The sequence below is a fragment of the Oncorhynchus masou genome, chromosome 11 (genome assembly GCF_036934945.1).
Source record: "Oncorhynchus masou masou isolate Uvic2021 chromosome 11, UVic_Omas_1.1, whole genome shotgun sequence".
In the NCBI taxonomy this organism is placed as follows: domain Eukaryota; kingdom Metazoa; phylum Chordata; class Actinopteri; order Salmoniformes; family Salmonidae; genus Oncorhynchus; species Oncorhynchus masou.
Window position 1 is genome coordinate 54,788,601 of NC_088222.1, and position 21,858 is coordinate 54,810,458.

The 21,858-nt window shown below is 43.5% G+C and overlaps 1 protein-coding gene across 2 annotated transcripts in view; it reads right to left on the bottom strand.

The window, feature by feature from the left end:
* The window catches only part of LOC135548854 (myotonin-protein kinase-like), a 34,698-nt gene extending 18,833 nt beyond the window's left edge, over positions 1-15,865 (bottom strand). For both annotated transcript variants that reach the window (XM_064978882.1, XM_064978881.1), the window contains exons 1-6: positions 14,860-15,865; positions 5,441-5,532; positions 5,267-5,350; positions 5,017-5,112; positions 4,614-4,762; positions 3,714-3,807 (exon numbers count right to left, since the gene is read on the bottom strand). In XM_064978882.1, coding sequence (XP_064834954.1) covers positions 3,714-3,807; positions 4,614-4,762; positions 5,017-5,112; positions 5,267-5,350; positions 5,441-5,532; positions 14,860-15,028 — 684 coding nt within the window. In that variant the 5' untranslated portion in view covers positions 15,029-15,865. The remainder of the gene's footprint in view (positions 1-3,713; positions 3,808-4,613; positions 4,763-5,016; positions 5,113-5,266; positions 5,351-5,440; positions 5,533-14,859) is intronic.
* Positions 15,866-21,858: the final 5,993 nt, after the last annotated feature.

Below are 21,858 nucleotides of genomic sequence, written 5' to 3' on the forward strand. Positions count from 1 at the left end.
CTCATAAGATGAGAAAGTCAATTGTTTATGAGGATTGCCTGCTGCAGTTGTTTGAGAGATGTCAATTTTGCAGCCGAACATGCAACATAGAGAAGACCAGCAAGGGACCCTCAGCATCGTGCAGACATGTCCTCGCTGTGAGCAGGGCAGACACTTGAATCAGGTTGGTGACATTTGACTTGGTCAAATGGTGAACCAGCCCGATTGCTACGTTTCCCAGTCTATTTCATATGATATCTGAGGTGAAATAGAAAGGTGAGCGCAGCAATCCGGTTGGTTCCACCATTTGAATCATAACCACCGTTGATAATGTAATCAGTGTTTTGTGCGTGTGTTTGTGTGACCGAGCAGTATCTTTAATCTCGGGCTCCTGAGTGGTGCAGCGGTCTAAGGCACTGCATCTCAGTGCTTGTGGTGTCACTACAGACACCCTGGTTTGATTCCAGGCTGTATCACAACCGGCTGTAATTTGGGAGTCCCGTAAGGGCGGCGTACAATTGGCCCAGCGTCGTTTGGGTTTGGCAGGTGTAGGCCATCATTGTAAATAAGAATTTGCCTAGTTAAAGGTTACGTTTTTGTTAAATTAAAATAATGAGGGGCCAGGAGCTGATCTGAGCTGCCATGCCCATTAATGGGGCACTAGCAAAGATCTTACCTCCAGCCTCACCTCCTGCCTGCTCACTAAAGGTGATCGATGGTGAGAACAGAATTAGGTTTGTTTAGACTGACCTGTTCAAACTTCAACATAGCATATGTTTGTCAGATTTCACCTATCCTGACTGCCATTGGTAATAGAACAGTGACTGTGTATATGTTCATAGATGCATCTATCAGCCAGTACTTGGAGACTTGCAAGATGATGTGATGGAGTCCTGACCGACAGACAGGCTTGATACTGACGTCTCTGAATGGAGAAAGACCAGGCACTCAACACGTCCACAATGTGGGACTGAAGGTGATTACTAATGATACAGTACAACAGAAAACCTCTTTTCCGTCACATGAGGTGACGGTGGAGAGACGAAGCAGGTACGGGGAGTCAAACGTTTAATATATAACGGGCAGACACGAGAGAGGAACAGCGTCAGCACACAAGGAAACAAAGACGAAAACAATCAATGTAGAAGCGGGGAACAGAGCTGGGGAACTGACAAATATAGGAGAGGTAATAACAAGTGATGAGTGAGTCCAGGTGAGTCCAATATCACTGATGCGCGTAATGAGGGAAGGCAGGTTTGCGTAATGGATGATAGGAGTGCCTGATGCAGGGCAGCCTGGTGCTGGGGGAGCAGACGTGACACTTTCATTCTATGATGAACTGATGAACTCTGCCTTCACTCTGACTATTTCTACAGATGGAGAGGACCGTAGATGCTTTTGCCAGATGCTAGCTTTGGCCGTTTGATTGGGAAACCATAATTGGGTAAGTTTTATCTGACCTGTTCAAAATTCAACATAATACCTGTTTGTGTGTCAGATATTACCAATCCCAACTTTAATTTGTAATAGAAAAGTGACTATATGTGTATGTGTTCACAGACACATTTATAGAGCCAACAAATGGATACTTGCAAGATGTCCAGGCTGACAGATGGGCTTGATACTGATGTCTCAAAATGGAGAGAGGTCCTGATTTGGTCCTGCCGTACATACCTACACGTACGCTCACAAGACGCAGGCCTCCTAATTGTCCCTAGAATTTCTAAACAAACAGCTGGAGGCAGGGCTTTCTCATATAGAGCTCCATTTTTATGGAACGGTCTGCCTACCCATGTCAGAGACTCAAACTCGGTCTCAACCTTTAAGTCTTTACTGAAGACTCATCTCTTCAGTGGGTCATATGATTGAGTGTAGTCTGGCCCAGGAGTGGGAAGGTGAACGGAAAGGCTCTGGAGCAACGAACCGCCCTTGCTGTCTCTAACTGGCCGGTTCCCCTCTTTCCACTGGGATTCTCTGCCTCTAACCCGATTACAGAGGCTGAGTCACTGGCTTACTGGGGCTCTCTCATACCGTCCCTGGGAGGGGTGCGTCACCTGAGTGGGTTGAGTCACTGATGTGATCATCCTGTCTGGGTTGGCGCCCCCCCCCCTCGGGTTGTGCCGTGGCGGAGATCTTTGTGGGCTCTACTCAGCCTTGTCTCAGGATGGTAAGTTGGTGGTTGAAGATATCCCTCGAGTGGTGTGGGGGCTGTGCTTTGGCAAAGTGGGTGGGGTTATATCCTTCCTGTTTGGCCCTGTCCGGGGGTGTCCTCAGATGGGGCCACAGTGTCTCCTGACCCCTCCTGTCTCAGCCTCCAGTATTTATGCTGCAGTAGTTTGTGTCGGGGGGCTAGGGTCAGTTTGTTATATCTGGAGTACTTCTCCTGTCCTATTCGGTGTCCTGTGTGAATTTAAGTGTGCTCTAATTCTCTCTCTCGGAGGACCTGAGCCCTAGGACCATGCCTCAGGACTACCTGACATGATGACTCCTTGCTGTCCCCAGTCCACCTGGCCGTGCTGCTGCTCCAGTTTCAACTGTTCTGCCTTATTATTATTGGACCATGCTGGTCATTTATGAACATTTGAACATCTTGGCCATGTTCTGTTATAATCTCCACCCGGCACAGCCAGAAGAGAACTGGCCACCCCACATAGCCTGGTTCCTCTCTAGGTTTCCTCCTTAGGTTTTGGCCTTTCTAGGGAGTTTTTCCTAGCCACCGTGCTTCTACACCTGCATTTCTTGCTGTTTGGGGTTTAAGGCTGGGTTTCTGTACAGCACTTTGAGATATCAGCTGATGTACAAAGGGCTACATAAATACATATTATTTGATTTGATTTGAGAGAAACCTGGCACTGACTCGACACAACTTTTACTTGTATTCTTTTTTAAATTAATGAATTGAATGGTATCAGTCAATATGGGGAGGGAGAAACCCTGTGTATTCTGCACCAGGATCAGGAAATTCCTGTTGTATATGGGACACCACACAGGAAGGTATGACCGCTCTGACATGTTTGCCAAGGTAACCCCATTACCATCAGACAAGATGCCGACAGGCACAGTATCTGTATCTATACCATAGCACCATGTTATTTAACAAATCCATGGCCACATTTTTAGGATACTGTAACTATAGTTGTCTTCTTATGTAATCATATGAAGTGTGCTAGATAGCATGCATAGGTCATTGCAGGTCTGCAGAGATCTTCACAATTGCTGTAATAATCTGCACATAATCTCAAATGGCATTGATCACTGGCATTGATCGTGTACTTTTAATGTAATCTCAACTGCAATTTCAGGTCATTTTGGTTCTGCTAACACAATCTGTTGCATAAATAAACAATTTGACATCGTATTTACATTTGAACATTGCTGTGCTTTCAAATAGGTAAAAGCGCAGTGATAAACATTTGGGTGACAATTACACCAAAAATGTGACATTGTTTTTCCATTGGAATTAGGTTTGTAGATGGTTGAAGTGATAGTAGTGATAACGCATTAGAAATTCAACAAACTATTAGTTGTCTTTTTGAGTGGGCGAATATAGGTTGTAATCTCTTTAATCAACGTCTCAAGGAAATGCCCAATTATCCACATTGAAATGATGTGGTGTGCCCAGTGGGCTGCGACAGTAGACCCAGGTTCGATACCCAGTCTGTAACTTTTGCACAGCAATATTGTGAACAGTGGAGTGAATTGTGAGTGTTTTGCAGCCCTTTGGGGCCTCTCACCATGCCATCCTCCTGGACCCTCAGACAGGAACCGAAGTCCCCCAGCCTGATGTGGCCCTCTGCCGTCAGCAGGATGTTGTCAGGTTTGATGTCCCTGCAGATGGGAGTAAAAGACACCAATCTGTCTATATGCTTTCAAGGTCTTCCCATTCCCAGGCCATTTCTATGGGATTGCATAACTAATGTTGCAATGGTTCTTGGAATCCTGCACTCATTTGAGTTATTGTATGCTGATATATTCATCCATTCTATAGTCAACAATGTTCTCTGAACTTCCCTTGTAGGTGTTCCAAAGTAAGGAACAATTGTCCCAGTCTGTATTAAATAGACGTGTGGCGACGCCCACCTGTGGGGTAAACAACCTGTGGTTGCCTTGTTTACCCCATTGTCCTACAATGAAACCTTTTTCAAACACCATTTTCTTGTTCTCTGCTTTTTTAACTCAATTACACAACTACATTTAAGAAAAGAACACAAGAAAATTGACCATAATGCTTCAAGTAGTAAGTGGAGTTACAAACACACTACATTACACAAGTTAAATGTCTTACCTATGATAAAATGTTTTCCACACACGTAGCTACGTCTAGCCTACTTGAAAACCGGGTCTCCACAATTTCCCACTCTTACTCACTGAATAACCTGAAGCAACAGGGTTTCCCTACGTGGGAGTTTTGCGAAATAAGGATTGTTTTCCCCAATTTGTGGGTGTGGTCAAGAGGAATTCCTTGTTATGACATGATATCCAGCTCGCAGTATGTTCCCTGTTTTCTGAGTGTTCTTTCGAACATTCCTTCCAGAAACATGACTGTTTTCAGAACTTTAGGGGGGGCATTCTAGGAACACCACAAATTATTTGCTGGATGGTGTCGTCTTTTCGGGTGTCTCTGACTAACTAACCTGTGCACATAGCCCATCCTGTGGATGGAGTCAATGGCCATGACCATCTCAGCCAGGTAGAACTGCGCCATGTCCTCAGGGATACGGTCGCCAAACTTACTGAGCAGGGTCAACAGGTCACCACCCACGTAGTAGTCCATCACCAGGTACTGAGAGGGAGGGAGAGAGAGATATTGTGCAAGGGGAGAGAAAGTGCCAACAAAAGAGTGGACGAGAAATTGACTCATTTTTCCTTGGTGTATTTTGAGGGAAAGAAACTGAGGGCAGCTACATTTACACTGAAAAGACAGTGTAGCTTCAGTCAAAGTACACAGGGGGTTTCCCTGAAATGGCACTGATGAACAGAACAGACAAGAATCTGTTACGTGACCCTCGTAACTGAGTGCTTGTTACTGATACCCACCAGGTAATTGTCGTCCTGGAAGGCGTAGTGCAGCTCAGTGATCCAGCGTCGATCGCCCTTCAGTAGTACCTCTCTCTCCTCTTGGTAACAAGCTGTCTACAGACACACACACAGACACACACAGACACACACAGACACACACAGAAAGAAGGATGACGTCACATGCTGACACAAAATGTGTCCGTTCTGTGAATAGTGAGAATACAGTATACTGAAAAGTTCCTGTGTGTGTATGTGTGTTTATGTTTACCTCTCCTCGCTTCAGCATGTCCCACTTATTCATAATCTTCAGGGCGTACACTTGCTGTGTGCTATGCATCCTCGCCACAGCCACCTATAAACACGGCGCCACACACACACGTCACAACGGAGACAAGATTCAATTGTCCAATGTGCACCGTGACCTTGTGCGGTGTCCTCTCACCTCACTGAAGGTTCCTCGACCAATCACCTTCAAGATGTGGAAGTCATCCCTCTTGATGCGCGTCTTCTTCACCTGCCTCACCAGGGGCTCCACTGTGATTAGAGGATAGAGAGTTGTTATTGGACAAGAAAGGAAAGAGGGTGTTGGGGAAAAAAATGTCATGCTAATCAGGGCCAGCATTTTTTGTTGATGGTGTTTTGTATGGAGAAAATGTTTTATACATCACATGTCCTTTAAAAGCATGCCTGACACACACACTGTTAACAAGAAGGCCCCCGGGCATGCTGGCAAGAATCGTCCATTTCCTACTACCTTTCATACAAACACATGCATGTGTATTTCTGTGACTCAGTTGGTTGTGCATGGAGCGTGCAATGCCAGAATTGTGGGTTTAATTCTTGCTGGGGCCACCATCTGAAAAATGTATGCACTTATGACGGTAACAAGCCCCCACCTCCCCTTTAAGACACTGGTGGTCTGAAATAGTCTAAGAGTGAGTCTAAGAATAGCCACCACCTCCCCTTTAAGACCCTGGTGGTCTGAAATAGTCTAAGAATAGCCACCACCGTTTAATACTTTTTTAAGGCAGGTTTTTCAGCCCCATCATTTTTCCTTTTTTTCTCCCATGCCTTCTTGTGTGGGGAGGAATGCATGCAAGACCAAGGCAACATTGTAAACCCTTTCAGTGGAGAGAGAGAGAGAGAGAGAGAGAGAGAGAGAGAGAGAGAGAGAGAGAGAGAGAGAGAGAGAGAGAGAGAGAGAGAGAGAGAGAGAGAGAGAGACAGAGAGAGAGACAGAGAGAGAGAGAGAGAGAGACAGAGAGAGAGAGAGAGAGACAGAGAGAGAGAGAGAGAGAGAGAGAGAGAGAGAGAGAGAGAGAGAGAGAGAGAGAGAGAGAGAGAGAGAGAGAGAGAGAGAGAGAGAGAGAGAGAGAGAGAGAGAGAGAGAGAGAGAGACAGAGACAGAGACAGAGAGAGAGAGAGCTTCTTGTGGAAAGAACATAATCCTGCAGAGTCCTGTTGCTTGATTGGATCCCAAATGGCCCCCTATTCCCTATACAGTGCCCTAGGAAAGTATTCAGACCTCGTGAGTTTCGTGATGTTACAGCCTTATTCAGCCTTATTCTAAAATTGATTTTTTAAAATCTCAACAATCTACAGACAATATCCCACAAAAGGACTACGATTGAATCCCACTACCCTGGATCTGACGCTCATCGGATGTGACAGGGCTTGCAAACTAATATGGCCTACAAAGGGAGTGACACGAGCCCAGTGACACGAGCCTACCAGACAAGCTATATTCCTTTTATGCTCGCTTCTAGTCAAACAACACTGAAGCATGCGTGAGAGCACCAACTGTTCAGGACGACTGTATGATCACGCTCTCTGTAGCCGATGTGAGTCATTAAATAGGTCAACATTCACAAGGCCTCAGGGCCATACAGATTACCAGGACGTGTACTCAGAGCCTACGTGGACCAATGGCAGGTGTCTTCACTGCCATGTTCAACCTCTCCCTGAACGAGTCTGTAATACATACATGTTTTAAGCAGAACACCATAGTCCCAGTGCCCAAGAACATGAAGGTAACGTGCCTAAATGACTACCGTCCCATAGCACCCACGTCGGTAGCCATGAAGTGCTTTGAAAGGCTGGTCATGACTTACATCAACACCATCATCCCGGAAACCGTAGACCCACTACTTAGATTTTTTTGTTGAAAAGGAGATGTGAATCCAACATATTAATGATTAACTTGAAGATTACATTTTAAATCAACCAACACTTAAAACAATAGGCCTATATGTATTGCCTATTTTAGTCAAATTTTGGCTTGAATTGAAACAATAGCTGTTGATGACTTTGCAAACGATATATATATATATAAGACCTAAATAGTCAAATTTATGATATATGACTTATGAAGTATGGTTACATTTCATTTGTATCTGTTAAACCTACCCTTTAAACCTACCCTTTGGGGAGAAAAATTATAGCAACAGTGACTATGTTTACTTATTAAAGCTGCAGCATAACTTTTTGGGCGACCTCACCAAATTCACATGAGAGTTATAGATCTGTTACTCACATTGTAAGCAAGTCTAAGAAGTGGTAGATATGTTCTATGTGCGCTATTTCTATTCAGCCTGGCGGCCCACGGGTGGTTTTATTTGGCTCCCCAAGTTTTCTGAACAAAAACATTTTTGTAATCATTTTTTTGTTATTATAATTATTATAATTTTTGGTACATAAGACTGTAAAAACAACAGGAAATGAGCTCCAAGTGATTTTAATTTAAGAAATCTGTTCCCAAGTACTCCCACGCATAATAGAGAGACACGTGATAGTATACAAATGTAAGCAAGGTTTGAAATGATTACGTTAAAGTCAAACATTATATCTGTTTGGGCTTCTTGCAGTCAATTTGTGGTCTACAAAATATTTGCAATTATAAACTGAGTGGTTCTAGCCCTGAATGCTGGTTATTGATCCCTGCTCCAGGAGGTGCTGCCCAGCCTATTGTTTGATTAAATCTTCTGATAGTGGATATAGTGTTGAAGATCTGACATTGTTTCAGAGGTACAACTAAAACATATTTTTACAAGGTTTTTATATGTTGAGAATTCATTATAATGGTGACATAATCTTGTGGTTGAAATTCCACCCTCAACACAACAGTTTACATTGATTACTATGCGAAACTGAGCCTACGCATATCGCGAAAAACAAGATGTTTACATGCCACAGTATCCCCTCTAAGATCAACGTATCCCAGGCATCCTATTCGGGTTATTGTAAACGGGATATAATAACAGGATATTGGTGTGCATGTAAATGTGGTCAATGATAGCGTTTCTAACCGTACTAATAGCCCATAGGGGTTCCAACATCCTGAACCCACCAGCATTTGATTTAGCCAGCCTGGAGTGTCAGATGTGCCGTGTTTGCAAATATTCCATTGTGCCAGGCAAGCTCATCAATCACAGTGTAGGAACCCACAAGCCTCTAACTACCTCTCAGAGAATGGCTATGGGTGAAGTTTACCCTGGAGGCTGATCTTGGGTCAGTTTATAATTTTCTGCAATAATGGTTCAGGTTAAGATTGGCGAAGAGGAAGCTGATCTTAGATCTGTTCCTATGGGAAACATCACTCTGGAGTGTCAGAGAATGTGTCCCTGTCAGCAGGACATGCTTGGTTTAAAGAGATGATGACTGTAATGCCACAGGAGAGGATGTGAGGTCAGAAATCATCCTTCTCGATTTCCACCCATCCTGATCAGCTGTATCCTCCTCCACACACACACACACACCAGTGGCGGTGGCTGGGTAGGAACTGGCTATTATCGAAGCCAGATTTACTCACAATAAACCTTGATGAAGCCCAAGTTAACCATACAACCATACAAATTGACAAACAATTCCCAACCAATGTAAATACCAATTTAGCAAAGATAAGCAAGCAATTGTCTCTGATGGTGGCATATTTCATATCATCCAACAAACTGACACATTGCTCAACTCAGCTCAGCTGTAGACTGATGTAGCATCCAAAGTTACAACCAATAGTTGGCACTAAAAGACCAATACATGGACACCTTTCATCCGAATAGGTGGCAAAGCAAACTCCATTCACAATGGATTTTGATGTAGTTTTAGCAACAACAACAACATTTTAGCATATAAACTACCAGAATCATTGAGACAAAACATTAGAAAACAAAAAATAATGAAACATTTTTATATAATAAAATGTTTCATTTGGCTTCTCATAGTAGCTTACTTAAAGTTAGATTATCTCAGGGTACTCACACACCAGATAAACAAACCCTAGGGACACACACACACACACACACACACACACACACACACACACACACACACACACACACACACACACACACACACACACACACACACACACACACACACACACACACACACACACACACACACACACACACACACACACACACACACACGTTGACAGAGAACAGGGCCCTGATGGAAGGTATGGTATGGAGTGAGATGAGATTCTTTCCTGTCCTCTTCCTGTCTGTGTTGTTTACCACAGTCCTTTACTGGTGAAATTGTGCCAAGCCATCCAACTGTCTCACACAGATGTAGGATCTTAATTGTATCACTTGTTGATGAGCATGTTCCTGCTAACTTGTAGTGTATTCAATATTTAAAAAGGCTTCTTAGTATTTTCCACTTCAACATTTCAGACTTTATTTGCCCTAAATGAAAATGTATCAACCCCTGGAAAAAAAGTACATGAATTATAATACACATAATAATTCACATTTCCTGAATTACATTTCTGCTGTAGCAAACTGGCTCAAAGATCCTACATCTGTAAATGTACATGTCTTTCCTCCAGGGAGATGGACAGAGACAGGAAAAAATGAGTGAGACAGGGAGCCGAAAAGAGAGGGACAAAGAGAGAGAAAGGGAGAAAGAAAAAGAGAAAGAGAGAGAGCGAGAGAGAAAGAGAGAGAACAATTAGAGCGTGAGGGAGGAGGGGTGCGAGTCCTGTTGCTATGTTTTTGTGTACATTTTTTGAAAAGAAAGATTCTTAATAACTTAAAATAAGTGGAGGAGCTGACTTGATAAGGTTGAGTGACATATTTGTAAAGTCAGGTGACTTTTTACAGCATCTACACAGCATCTACGCAACCCCTTCTCTATTTGGCACCATAAAACACAGATCCTGATTTGTTGGGAGATAACATAATAACCCCAAATAATGATGCAAAATACTAATATCATGAAGAGGATAAGGAACTATCCCAAGTTGAAAACTCATATAGCTCCTCTGTAGCTGCTGACACAGTCATTCCAAGAGATATAATGTTACATGACTCAAGTAATACACTTGTCGGCAACTATGAGATTGCATTCTCAAAGCGGGAGCAATGATGCTATATGTTTACCCCCTTGTTGCATGCTGTGTCTTCATTGAAGATTCAAAAGAAGGAAAACCCAAGAACAAGTAATTAATAAGACACAAAACCCAGATTGAGACACGCATCGCTCTAGTCCACCTGAGCTACACGACCAGCACTTGTTGTCAACGACATTTTTCAGGTCCAAAAAGTCTGAAAGCTGAAAAGGAGGGTGATTGAGCCACAGCCTGTTCCTGTGCATGTTGTCTTTGGCCATGTCCCCATCGAAAACTCATTCTGTTATGAATGCCATGTAGGGAGTGACCAGACCAGACCAGAACCCTGCCAGAAAGAGAGGGATGGAGAGAGAAAGAAAATGAGAGAGAGAGAGAAAGAGAGAGAAAGCAAGTGAGCGAGAGAGGGACAGAGAGAGAGAGAGTGCGAGAGAGAGAGTGCGAACGAGGGAGAGAGAGACAGAGAGAGAGAGAAAAAGAGAGAGAGGGGGAGATGGGCATACACACAGATCCAGACAGAAAGATGCACAGTGAGAGAAACAAAGAAAGAAAGGCAGACAGACAGACTGACACACACATGTTATGTTAATCTAACCTCATAGGGATTTAAAATGTATTTCCATTCAAAATCCTAATCCTAACCCCTAAACCTAACCCTCACCCTAACCTTAAATCATAACCCTAACCCTAAACCTAACTCCTAAATCCTAACCCTGAACCTAACCCCTTACACTTACCCGAACCCTAATTCTAACTATAACCCCAATTGTAACCCTAAACCTAAACCTAACCCCTAAACTTAAAATAGCCTTTATCCTCTGAGGGATGTGGGAAATGTCCACATGAGGGAGAATTTTCCTTGATTTACTATATTTGTGGGGACTTTTGGGGATTTCAGATCCCCACAACGAACCAGGGTCTCCTTGACTCTCTGCCTGACTCTCTGCCTTGCTGACTGTGTTAAGCAAAGATGAACTGAGGTCTAACCCACTCAGCCTACACTAATCCCACGAACTGGTCAACGTTCCACATCTGACACTCTACAGTACACTCATCCCCGAGCAAGACTGGACACATGCTAAGACCAAAATAGGAACCTCCATCTCTGTGACATATGATATCCCTCGGCCACTGGACTAAATTGCACAAATACAGAAGCAGGAGGACACCAGCGATTGCATGCACACGCACACGCACGTACACAACGTTTTGTGCACACACACACACTCAGTCGCATCACATATTTACGAAGCATTTTGAAATACTGTACACGAAGAGTTTATTCAAACGAGTACAGGAGAAATTACGTTTGAGCACAGATCTGACAAGATGTGGATTGGTGATCCTCCTCAGTGAATGTCATAATTTTTAAAATCCTTTTTTAGATAAAACTATAATAAATATAATCAATTGACACCAAAGAACTAATTAAAACACTATTTCGCAAAGAAGGTCTACAGCAGCCTCAACAGCACTCCATGGTGTAGCCGGAGCACAGCGAGCCTCCATCCTCATCTGGGTACATTGACTTCAATATAAAATCTAGGAGGCTCATGGTTCTCGCCCCCTTCCATAGACTTACACAGTAATTATGACAACTTACAGAGGACTTCCTCCAGCCTATCAGAGCTCATGCAGCATGAACTGACATGTTGTCCACCAATCAAAGGATCAGAGAATTAATCTAGTACTGACAGCATAAGCTACAGCTAGCTAACACTGCATCACATAAAATGTAGTGAGTAGTTGACTCAAAGAGAGAGAAAGACAATTGTTGAACAGTTTTTAACAAATTAATTTCTCCCCCCAAAAAAAGGAGAAGCTAGAGAAAAAAATGGTAGAGAGATTTCTGCATTATTTTGGACTTTCAGGATCACTTACTTAGCTAGCAAATGCAGCAAGCCAGTTTAGCCTACTGAAACACCCTTATGGCTAGGTAGTAGCCACCTCAACCTAGGCTAGGTTGTAGCCACCTCAACCTAGGCTAGGTTGTAGCCACCTCAACCCAGGCTAGGTTGTAGCCACCTCAAACCAGGCAGCCACCTCAAACCAGGCTAGGTTGTAGCCACCTCAACCCAGGCTAGGTTGTAGCCACCTCAACCCAGGCTAGGTTGTAGCCACCTCAACCCAGGCTAGGTTGTAGCCACCTCAACCCAGGCTAGGTTGTAGCCACCTCAACCCAGGCTAGGTTGGCCACCTCAACCCAGGCTAGGTTGTAGCCACCTCAACCCAGGCTAGGTTGTAGCCACCTCAACCCAGGCTAGGTTGTAGCCACCTCAACCCAGGCTAGGTTGTAGCCACCTCAACCCAGGCTAGGTTGTAGCCACCTCAACCCAGGCTAGGTTGTAGCCACCTCAACCCAGGCTAGGTTGTAGCCACCTCAACCCAGGCTAGGTTGTAGCCACCTCAACCCAGGCTAGGTTGTAACCACATCATGATGGGTATAGAAAAAATGTCAGTATCATGTAGTAGCCAGAACCTATCGATGTTACATTGAACTGAGTGAATGGAACATGAATGAGTTTCATCCAATATGCTGTAATAGAAATAAGGGCAGAGGAAAAAAATCTTCCTCCCTCATCTTAAACGGCACTCACCGCCACTGCATTGTACAGTATATACTGGGACATGTGGAACCATTCACCATATATGTTACAGCATACATGTATACACATCTTTTTGATTGAAATATCATGGAATATACAGTCTGGTCCATATTGGTATCCTTGATAAAAATGAGAAAACAATACTATAAAATAAATAATACAAACGCTGAGCTGTATTGTGTGCCCCAAAACAATTTCAACATATTATTATATACTAATACAATTTAAAAAATAAAGAGATTTTGTAATAAAAAATATCGCTAAAAGTTAAGGGTCAAAATGATTGTCAATATCTTTCAATACCTCACCTTGAAGGGATAACGGCACTGAGCCTTTTTCTAAAATGTTTTATGAGATTGGAGTACACATTGGGAGGGATCTTAGACAATTCCTCCATAAAGAATCTTTCCAGATCCTTGATGTCCTTCGTCCGGTCTTATGGACGGCCTTCTTCAATCCAAACCACAGGTTTTCAACAGGGTTCAAATCCGGAGACTGATTTTGTAGTCAATTAATAATTTCAGAATTGGAGGATAAACGATGTAAGGTTGAAAAGACAAGTGTGAAGATGTGAGGAGTTCTTTTCACATACTCTATGTCCAACAGTGAGGCCAGTGTTCCCAATAAAACAGTACTCAGTTTTCGTAGCCGGGGGGGGGGGGGGGGGGCAATCAGCAAATAGTCCTGTGATTTCCTGCTGTAAAGTGTGTGTGTGTGTGTGTGTGTGTGTGTGTGTGTGTGTGCGTGTGCGTGTTTGTGACTGCTGGGGGTTTAACAGGCTGACACCAGCTGAAATATCATGGGGGCTCACGAGGGCTGGAAGAAGGTTAACAGAGGGGTGTTGGCTTACATGACCTTGTGTTTTCACTGCAGTCTTTACACCGTAAGGACACTTTATTCTCCTGCCCTTAGTAGAACACAACATGACTCAGTACGCTACTCTGGGGAACACATCACATGCACTCACCATAACCAAGGTTTGACTGCTTCGATAAACATAGAACGAGTCATAATGAAGTCCATTTTAGGGACTTGACACTTTCTAATCAAAGTTTGTCCAATGTTTTCAGACTTCTAAAGTAGTCTAATGTCAAGATGAAACCATATCCCACAAAAGGTTTCAGATACACAAAGATCATGTCTCCAAAACATGCACCTTCTTTGAGGGGTATGATCTTTGTACAGTCACCATTCATTCATGATTATCCAGAGTGACGGCAGGTAGCATCCAATTTAATGTAGACATGTTCAGAAACATATTATATTCTTATTTACAATAAAAGTGACTCGTTGCGTGATAGGAATATGAGACCAAATACTAAACTTTTGACTTCATTTAATACACTATAAGTCAATTTGTCCATGACTCTTATAACACCTTCTGATGGGGCGACTAGATACATAAAGTCCTTTCATTTTTAAACAGTAAAACATATATGTATGATACCCTCAAATAAAATTGACATTCTGTACTGTCACCTCATATAAAACATTTGATCTCAAATCCAAAATGCTAGAGTATTAAATAAAAAGTTTTAGCTTCACTCTACAAATAAATACGCGGGGGAGTGTAATCGTTTTCTTTTAAATACTTTGTGCTTAATTTAGTTTACCCCGGGGCAATAGAACCTATGGATAACCCCAAAGGGCAAACTGGGCCCACCCGGCATACATGTAAGCAAATAGAAACACAGGCAGGTTTTAAATCAGTATGTACACATGTAAGGTTACATCTGCACACACACACACACACACACACACACACACACACACACACACACACACACACACACACACACACACACACACACACACACACACACACACACACACACACACACACACACACACACACACACACACACACACACACACAGTGTTAAGTTAAGGCTTTGTAAGTAAGGGACTGACCCCACTGCAGGAAGCCCGCAACGTACTTCTCCCTGGCAAGGGGTGAGAAGCGGAACTCTTGGTACACCCCCACTAGCAGGTCCAACAGTGTTTGCAGTCCCACCGGCCCTGGGGCCTGGAGTTCCAACAGCAGTAGGTCTGAGTCACGAGGCCCAGGGCTCGCCGACATGCTGTCCAGCAGGCGTTGCGACTCCCTGAAGTCAATGGAGACTGGAGGCTGGTGGCTGGTTCTGGACTGGAGGTCTTCTAGTCCCCTGTTTGTTTGACACGGTGGCTTCCTGTAGTTTACAGTGCCCCGTCTTTTTCTCTCTTACTCCCTGTCTGTCACTCTCTTTCTCCCTCCCTCTTTCTCTCTCTCTTGATCCCTCTCTCTTTCCTCTGTTCCACTCGCTACTCCACTCTCATCTGTTCGTTCGTCACGCTGTACAGTGTGTGTGTGTGTGAGTGTGTGTCTCTCTCTCTCTTACCCTTTGGCCCCCTCTCTTGGTTTCTGTTTTTGTCTCACTTCTACCACTTCTTAATTTTTCTCTTTCAGTCTATCTGTCTTTCTCTCATCCTTCTCATTCGTCAGTACTTGCCTCCCAAAACTTCAAAGTTCAAAATCGTTCACCTCTTTCACAGAATTGTAGCTCCATGTTCTAGAACTGTATGTGGCCAAACCAAAACCTACACTACTCTGTACTGCAGGTACAGTACATGCTTCATTGTCTCCACAATTCTCACACGACTGTTACAAAACTGTTCACGGTCCATGAGCTATTTTGGTCCCTCAACTTTTGCAGATCCCTCCATCTCACCTCTCGCTCAACTTCTGTCTGCACAGCCCTCCTCCCTCCCTCCTTCACTCACTCTTTTCAGGGGCACAGTGGTTGTCCACTTTTCTTGTCAGGCTCACTGGCTCTGAAAATCCTCCACTCTCCGTCTGTCCATACATTTATTCTCTTTGTCTGTCCTTCTCTTCTTTCCCCGCTGTCTGTCGCTCAATGTGTGCCTGTTGCTCCCTCTTTGCTTCCTCTCTCTCTCTTTCTCTCTCCTCACAACTCTTCTGTTTTGACTTCTCCACTGAACTGCCCCCTTCCTCTCTTCTTCTGTTGATGCACCACCACTCCAGCCTCCCTTGCCTCAAATCAGCCTCTCATTGCCTTGAACTTGTTCTCCATTTTATTCCAATATTTCATTGTTTTCATAGCAAATTCTACCAAACGCGTGATTTATATTGATGTATGTTTCATTTCAACACCATATTGATATGTGTGTTTGTGACAGTGTGGGGCTTGTGTTGGTGCAAGCCGGCATGTTGTGCACACATATGACAGTGTGTTTCGTGTCTATGTGCGTTTGCCCTGATGTACATCCGTATTTGCTCATGCACTGAGGCGTGTGTGCATGTAGAGCACACGTGTTCCTACGTACGTTCCTATGTCTACGTACATTTGTGTCTTTTGCTGGTGCACATCTAGCATGTCGGTGTGTGCACAGCGTGTTTGTATTATGTGGTTCCCCTAAGTAGCCTCCACTGATGTGTGCATAGCATATCTTAGACTTAGGGAATGTGTGTGTGGTGTCCATGTGAGTGTATGGGAGCCACAGCACAACAACATGCAGACAGTGTAAGTGGAATGTTTTCCTAAGGAAGTGGCACTCTGGGACACGCCAGGGCACAGCACAGAAGGCTGGGCAGCTAGCTTCAGCCTGGTCAGACCCAATTCTGATCTACGGTCAGTTTTAGCATTTCCATTTCAATTCAGTGATCTCAGAAAGTAAACTGAAGTTCCAATTCTCATCCCAATGTTTTCAGTTGACAAAATGTCACTTTACCTCCTGGGATAGTTGAATTGAAATGGAATTGAGCCCAACCTTGGTTGGTGCTCACACAGACACCACACAGTTAAATGAAGTTGCCTCTCGATGCTGACCTATGATCTGTTTTTACATTTCAACCCAATAGTTATGGTTAGGATTAGGGGAGGGTAATCTGACAAATTCTGCCTAGGACAAAAGATTAACCCAAACGTGCTTCAGCTAAGAATAAATTAAAGGGGGGGTGCTCAACTGAGGGACTTGGAAATCCCCAAAAACGTCCCCCAGGATATCCAGGAGAGTAAATAAAAAAGAGCACTCAGTAAGTCTGATCGATTTATTGACGGGAGAAACAAACAATGAGCTTATGTTTCGACATGAATCGCCTTCATCAGAGCGCTCTGTCTAAGGACAGGGTGGGAGCTCATGCACAGATACAGACAGAATTGTGAAAAGAGGAGTTAGTGCTCTGTGAGAGGTTTGAGTGACACGTCCAAACACGCCACAATGCCACAGTACAGTATGTAGCTGGGACGGGAGAGCCGATGAGTTATTGGAGGTGTCCCAAGTGGACACGCGAGCCACAATGCCACAGTACAGTGTGTAGCTGGGACGGTAGAGCAGATGAGTTATTGGAGGTGTCCCAAGTGGACACGCGAGCCACAATGCCACAGTACAGTATGTAGCTGGGACGGTAGAGCCGATGAGTTATTGGAGGTGTCCCAAGTGGACACGCGAGCCACAATGCCACAGTACAGTATGTAGCTGGGACGGTAGAGCAGATGAGTTATTGGAGGTGTCCCAAGTGGACACGCGAGCCACAATGCCACAGTACAGTATGTAGCTGGGACGGTAGCGCAGATGAGTTATTGGAGGTGTCCCAAGTGGACACGCGAGCCACTAACCTCTATAATCATGTTACATACAGTCGTGAGAACGAAACAAATATTAATTTCCACAAAGATTGCTGCTTCAGTGTCTTTAGATATTTTTGTCAGATGTTACTATGGAATACTGAAGTATATTTACAAGCATTTCATAAGTGTCAAAGACTTTTAATGACAATTACATGAAGTTGATGCAAAGAGTCAATATTTGCAGTGTTGACCCTTCTTTTTCAAGACCTCTGCAATCTGCCCTGGCATGCTATCAATTAACTTCTGGGCCACATCCTGACTGATGTTAGCCCATTCCTGCATAATCAATGCTTGGAGTTTGTCAGAATTTGTGGGTTTTTGTTTGTCCACCCGCCTCTTGAGGATTGACCACAAGTTCTCAAGGGGATTAAGGTCTGGGGAGTTTCCTGACCATGGACCAAAAATATTGATGTTTTGTTCCCCGAGCCACTTAGTTATCACTTTTGCCTTGTGGCAAGGTGCTCCATCATGCTGGAAAGGGCATGTTGAAGTTCTTGATGTTCTTGATGATCCGATAAATGATTGATTTAGGTGCAATCTTACTTGCAGCAATGTCCTTGCCTGTGAAGCCCTTTTTGTGCAAAGCAATGATGACGGCACGTGTTTCCTTGCAGGTAACCATGTTGACAGAGGAAGAACAATGATTACAAGCACCACCCTCCTTTTGAAGCTTCCAGTCTGTTCGAACTCAATCAGCATGACAGAGTGATCTCCAGCCTTGTCCTCGTCAACACTCACACCTGTGCTAACGAGAGAATCACTGACTTGATGTCAGCTGGTCCTTTTGTGGCAGGGCTGAAATGCAGTGGAAATGTTTTTTTTTTGATTCAGTTCATTTGCATGGCAAAGAGGGACTTTGCAATTCATCTGATCACTCTTCATAACATTCTGGAGCATATGCAAATTGCCATCATACAAACTGAGGCAGCAGACTTTGTGAAAATTAATATTTGTGTCATTCTCAAAACTTTTGGCCACAACTGTACATTGCAACAAGTTTGACAATTCAGTCACATGTACTAGTGCCCCCATGTGGCCAAAAGTAAGAATGACCCATGAATTGAACTGTATTGGGCTGAGAAACTAAATGAAATCAAATCTAAATGAAATCAAAGTGTATTGGTTGCGTACACAGATTTGCAGATTTTATCTCAGGTGCAGCGAAATGCTTGTTTCTAGCTCCAACAGTGCAGTAATAATACCTAGCAATACAAAACAATACGCACATAATCAAAAAAGTAAAAAGAAAGGAATTAAGAAATGTATATACCTACTGAGTATATAAAACATTAGGAACACCCCCTTTTGCCCTCAAAACAGCCTAAACTTGTCGGGCATGGACTACAAGTTCTCAAAAGCATCCCACAATTGTGTCAAGTTGTATGTGCTTTGAGTGGTGGACCATTCTTGATCCACACGGGAAACTGTTGAGCGTGAAAAACCCAGCAGCACTGCAGTTCTTGACACACTCAAACAGGTGCACCTGGCACCTACTGTCATACCCCGTTCAAAGGCACCAAAATATTTTGTCTTGCCCATTCACCCTCTAGATGACACACATACACAATCCATGTCTTAATTGTCTCAAGGCTTAAAAATACTTATTTAACCTGACTCCTCTCCTTCATCATCACTGATTGAAGTGGATTTAACAGGTGACATCAATAAGGGATCATAGCTTTCATCTGGATTCACCTGATCCGTCTACAGTCATAGAAAGAGCTGTTTTGTACACTCAGTGGACATTAGTGTACTATAAAGGGAATAGAGTGCCATTTCAAACACAGTTATCTTGGGGAGACCCTGTGTCAATCGTATGATGTAAAATATAAGGAGAGTGTTTAATTAGCTGAGTCATATTCACTAGTACCCAAAACAGAGGGAAACAAGCTGAAACAGGGAGGGACTGCCTGAACTTGTCCAATAAGAAACACATTTTAATTTTCAGTTGCAAAAACATTTTGCTATGTTGTGCACTAATAAATACTACCCTGGATTGTCTGTCTGCGGTGGCCATTTGCCCCTTGGTCTCTATGTGTCCAACCCTATGCAACCACACAGTCGCCATGATGTCACTGGCTCTTTTTTAATTGAAGGTGACGTTAAGCCGGCCGGTCGGTAAAGCTGGCTTGGGATTGTGTGCGTGCATGAGGGTGTATGCACATACTGTGTGCGTGTGTCAGTGTATGAGAGACAGAGAAGAGAGAGGGATCGAGGTCCAAAGAGAGAGGGATAAGTAAAAGAACTGAACAGGAGGAAGGCATAAATAAAACGCAAAAGAGCATCAGACTTGGGTTCGGTATTTGGGTGACGTTCTGATTGACTTGGTCTCAGTACAGCCATTGCCAGGACTCTCCATTGGAAATGAGTTGCACTCCTGCCAGCCGGTTACCCCCTCCCCACAGGTAAGAGCCGAAGTAAGGTGAAGTTGCCCTTAGACGCTGATTTTGGGTCATCTTAGCATTTCCCCCACTAATGGTTAAGGTTAGGATAAGGTCAGGATTGGGGAGTGGAATATCTGTACAGTATTTTTATAAATTCATATCAGGTTTTTGCTTGGCTGACCTATTTCTTGTTATTTACATTCATTTTGTCAGTAAAGCTCATGAATGCAACTGTTTATGTCAAATGGTTTTGAATTCTACTTGTAGCTCTGGTTGTTCTGAAAAGTAAATGGTAAAACTCTTCGTGGTGATGCTAAAAGGGCTGGACATGCAGATCAATTCAAATAGATGTTTGCTTGGGTCCTCGGGCCTGATGAGGTTATTTCAATCAATCGAAAATAAAATTGACCCTAACCTAGGGTCCCTATTTCTGGTGTCCAGGATAGCAGTCGGTCGACCGTCGCTGTAAAAGAAACCGCCCCCCCATTGAACCCATCCTCAGATTAGCACTGACAATGTAAACAGCATCTGTGTTGTTCGACTTCGTGTCCTTGTTTTCTGTCCATTTCTGCCTCACCCCCTTTCCTTGCCTGTCCCCTCCCCTCCCCCCTCCCTCCTTCCCTCCCGCCCTTCACTTCCTCTATCCCTCTGAGGGGTGAGCAGGTACTGGGTGTGCAAGCCCGTTAACTCGTTAAGGTCTTACTGTGGAGGATTAGCTAACGGGGAGGAGGAGAAACTTCCTCCCTCTCATTAAAGCTACAGTCTGTGAAACCGGCCGCCCCACCAGTTATTTTTGTATAGTTGAGGGATGGGGCTGGGAAATGTAACCACTCTCAAACTCATAGACAGTGCTCTAGATGCAAGGGTCTGACAGTCCATGACATCTACATGATAGTTTTATCCATGTTTTGAACCGATTATTTGTTCAGAATACATTTTTACAAACAATGGAGTAAAATACATGTCGTACTAAGATAAATTCTTCAAGAATCAATGTTATATTTAAAAGCACAAAAAATGTATGTACCAATCCCAGATCGCCGCCGGCAACAGCAGAGCTGAGCTGAGCTGCCATTGGAGTGTGTCTGGCAACACTTCGGCTTGACTCTCACCTGTTCGCTCTGACTTCTGGCTATAATCTGGCTTGCCATGATTAACATGTTGCTTATCAGTGCAGTGGAGTGTCTGTATAAGAATAGACCGAGGTGCTGTGTCTTATTTCATTTAATCCATGTAGTCTGTTCAATAGAGACTGTGCTATCAGACACACATTTCAGTCCCAGTGACTTTTGTCTGTAGTCCCTAGGCTATGTGGCCCCATAGACATTTAATAATGTACAACGAATTTGGCATAACGGTTGTGATACAATGGATAGCCTTTCTGTACAAAAATGACTACAGGGTTGCGGAGACAGCACAAAATAATTATGTATACATTTTTGTGCTGAACAATTCTGTAGCTTCACAAACATATCAGTTGTGACAAATGCGTTGTACATCAGTTGTACAGTGTGTACAGGGCCTATGGGACTAATCATAAACACACATGAATTGGCAGCCCCCACAATAATTATAATAAATATCACAATGATATATCACCACTGTGTTTGTATTACTATCTCTACAGGGCCTTCAGAAAGTATTCCTACCCCTTTACATATTCCACATTTTGTTGTGTTACAGCCTAAATTCAAAATGGATTCATTTGAAATTGTTCTACCCATCTACACACAATGCCTCATAACGCCAAAGTGAAAGCAAAGTTATAGAAATGTTTGCACATTTATTGAAAATGAAATACAGAAATTCCTCATTTACATACATTTTTACACCCCTGAGTAAATACCTTGGCAGCGATTACAGCTACATGTATGAGTCTTTCTGGGTAAGTCTCTAAG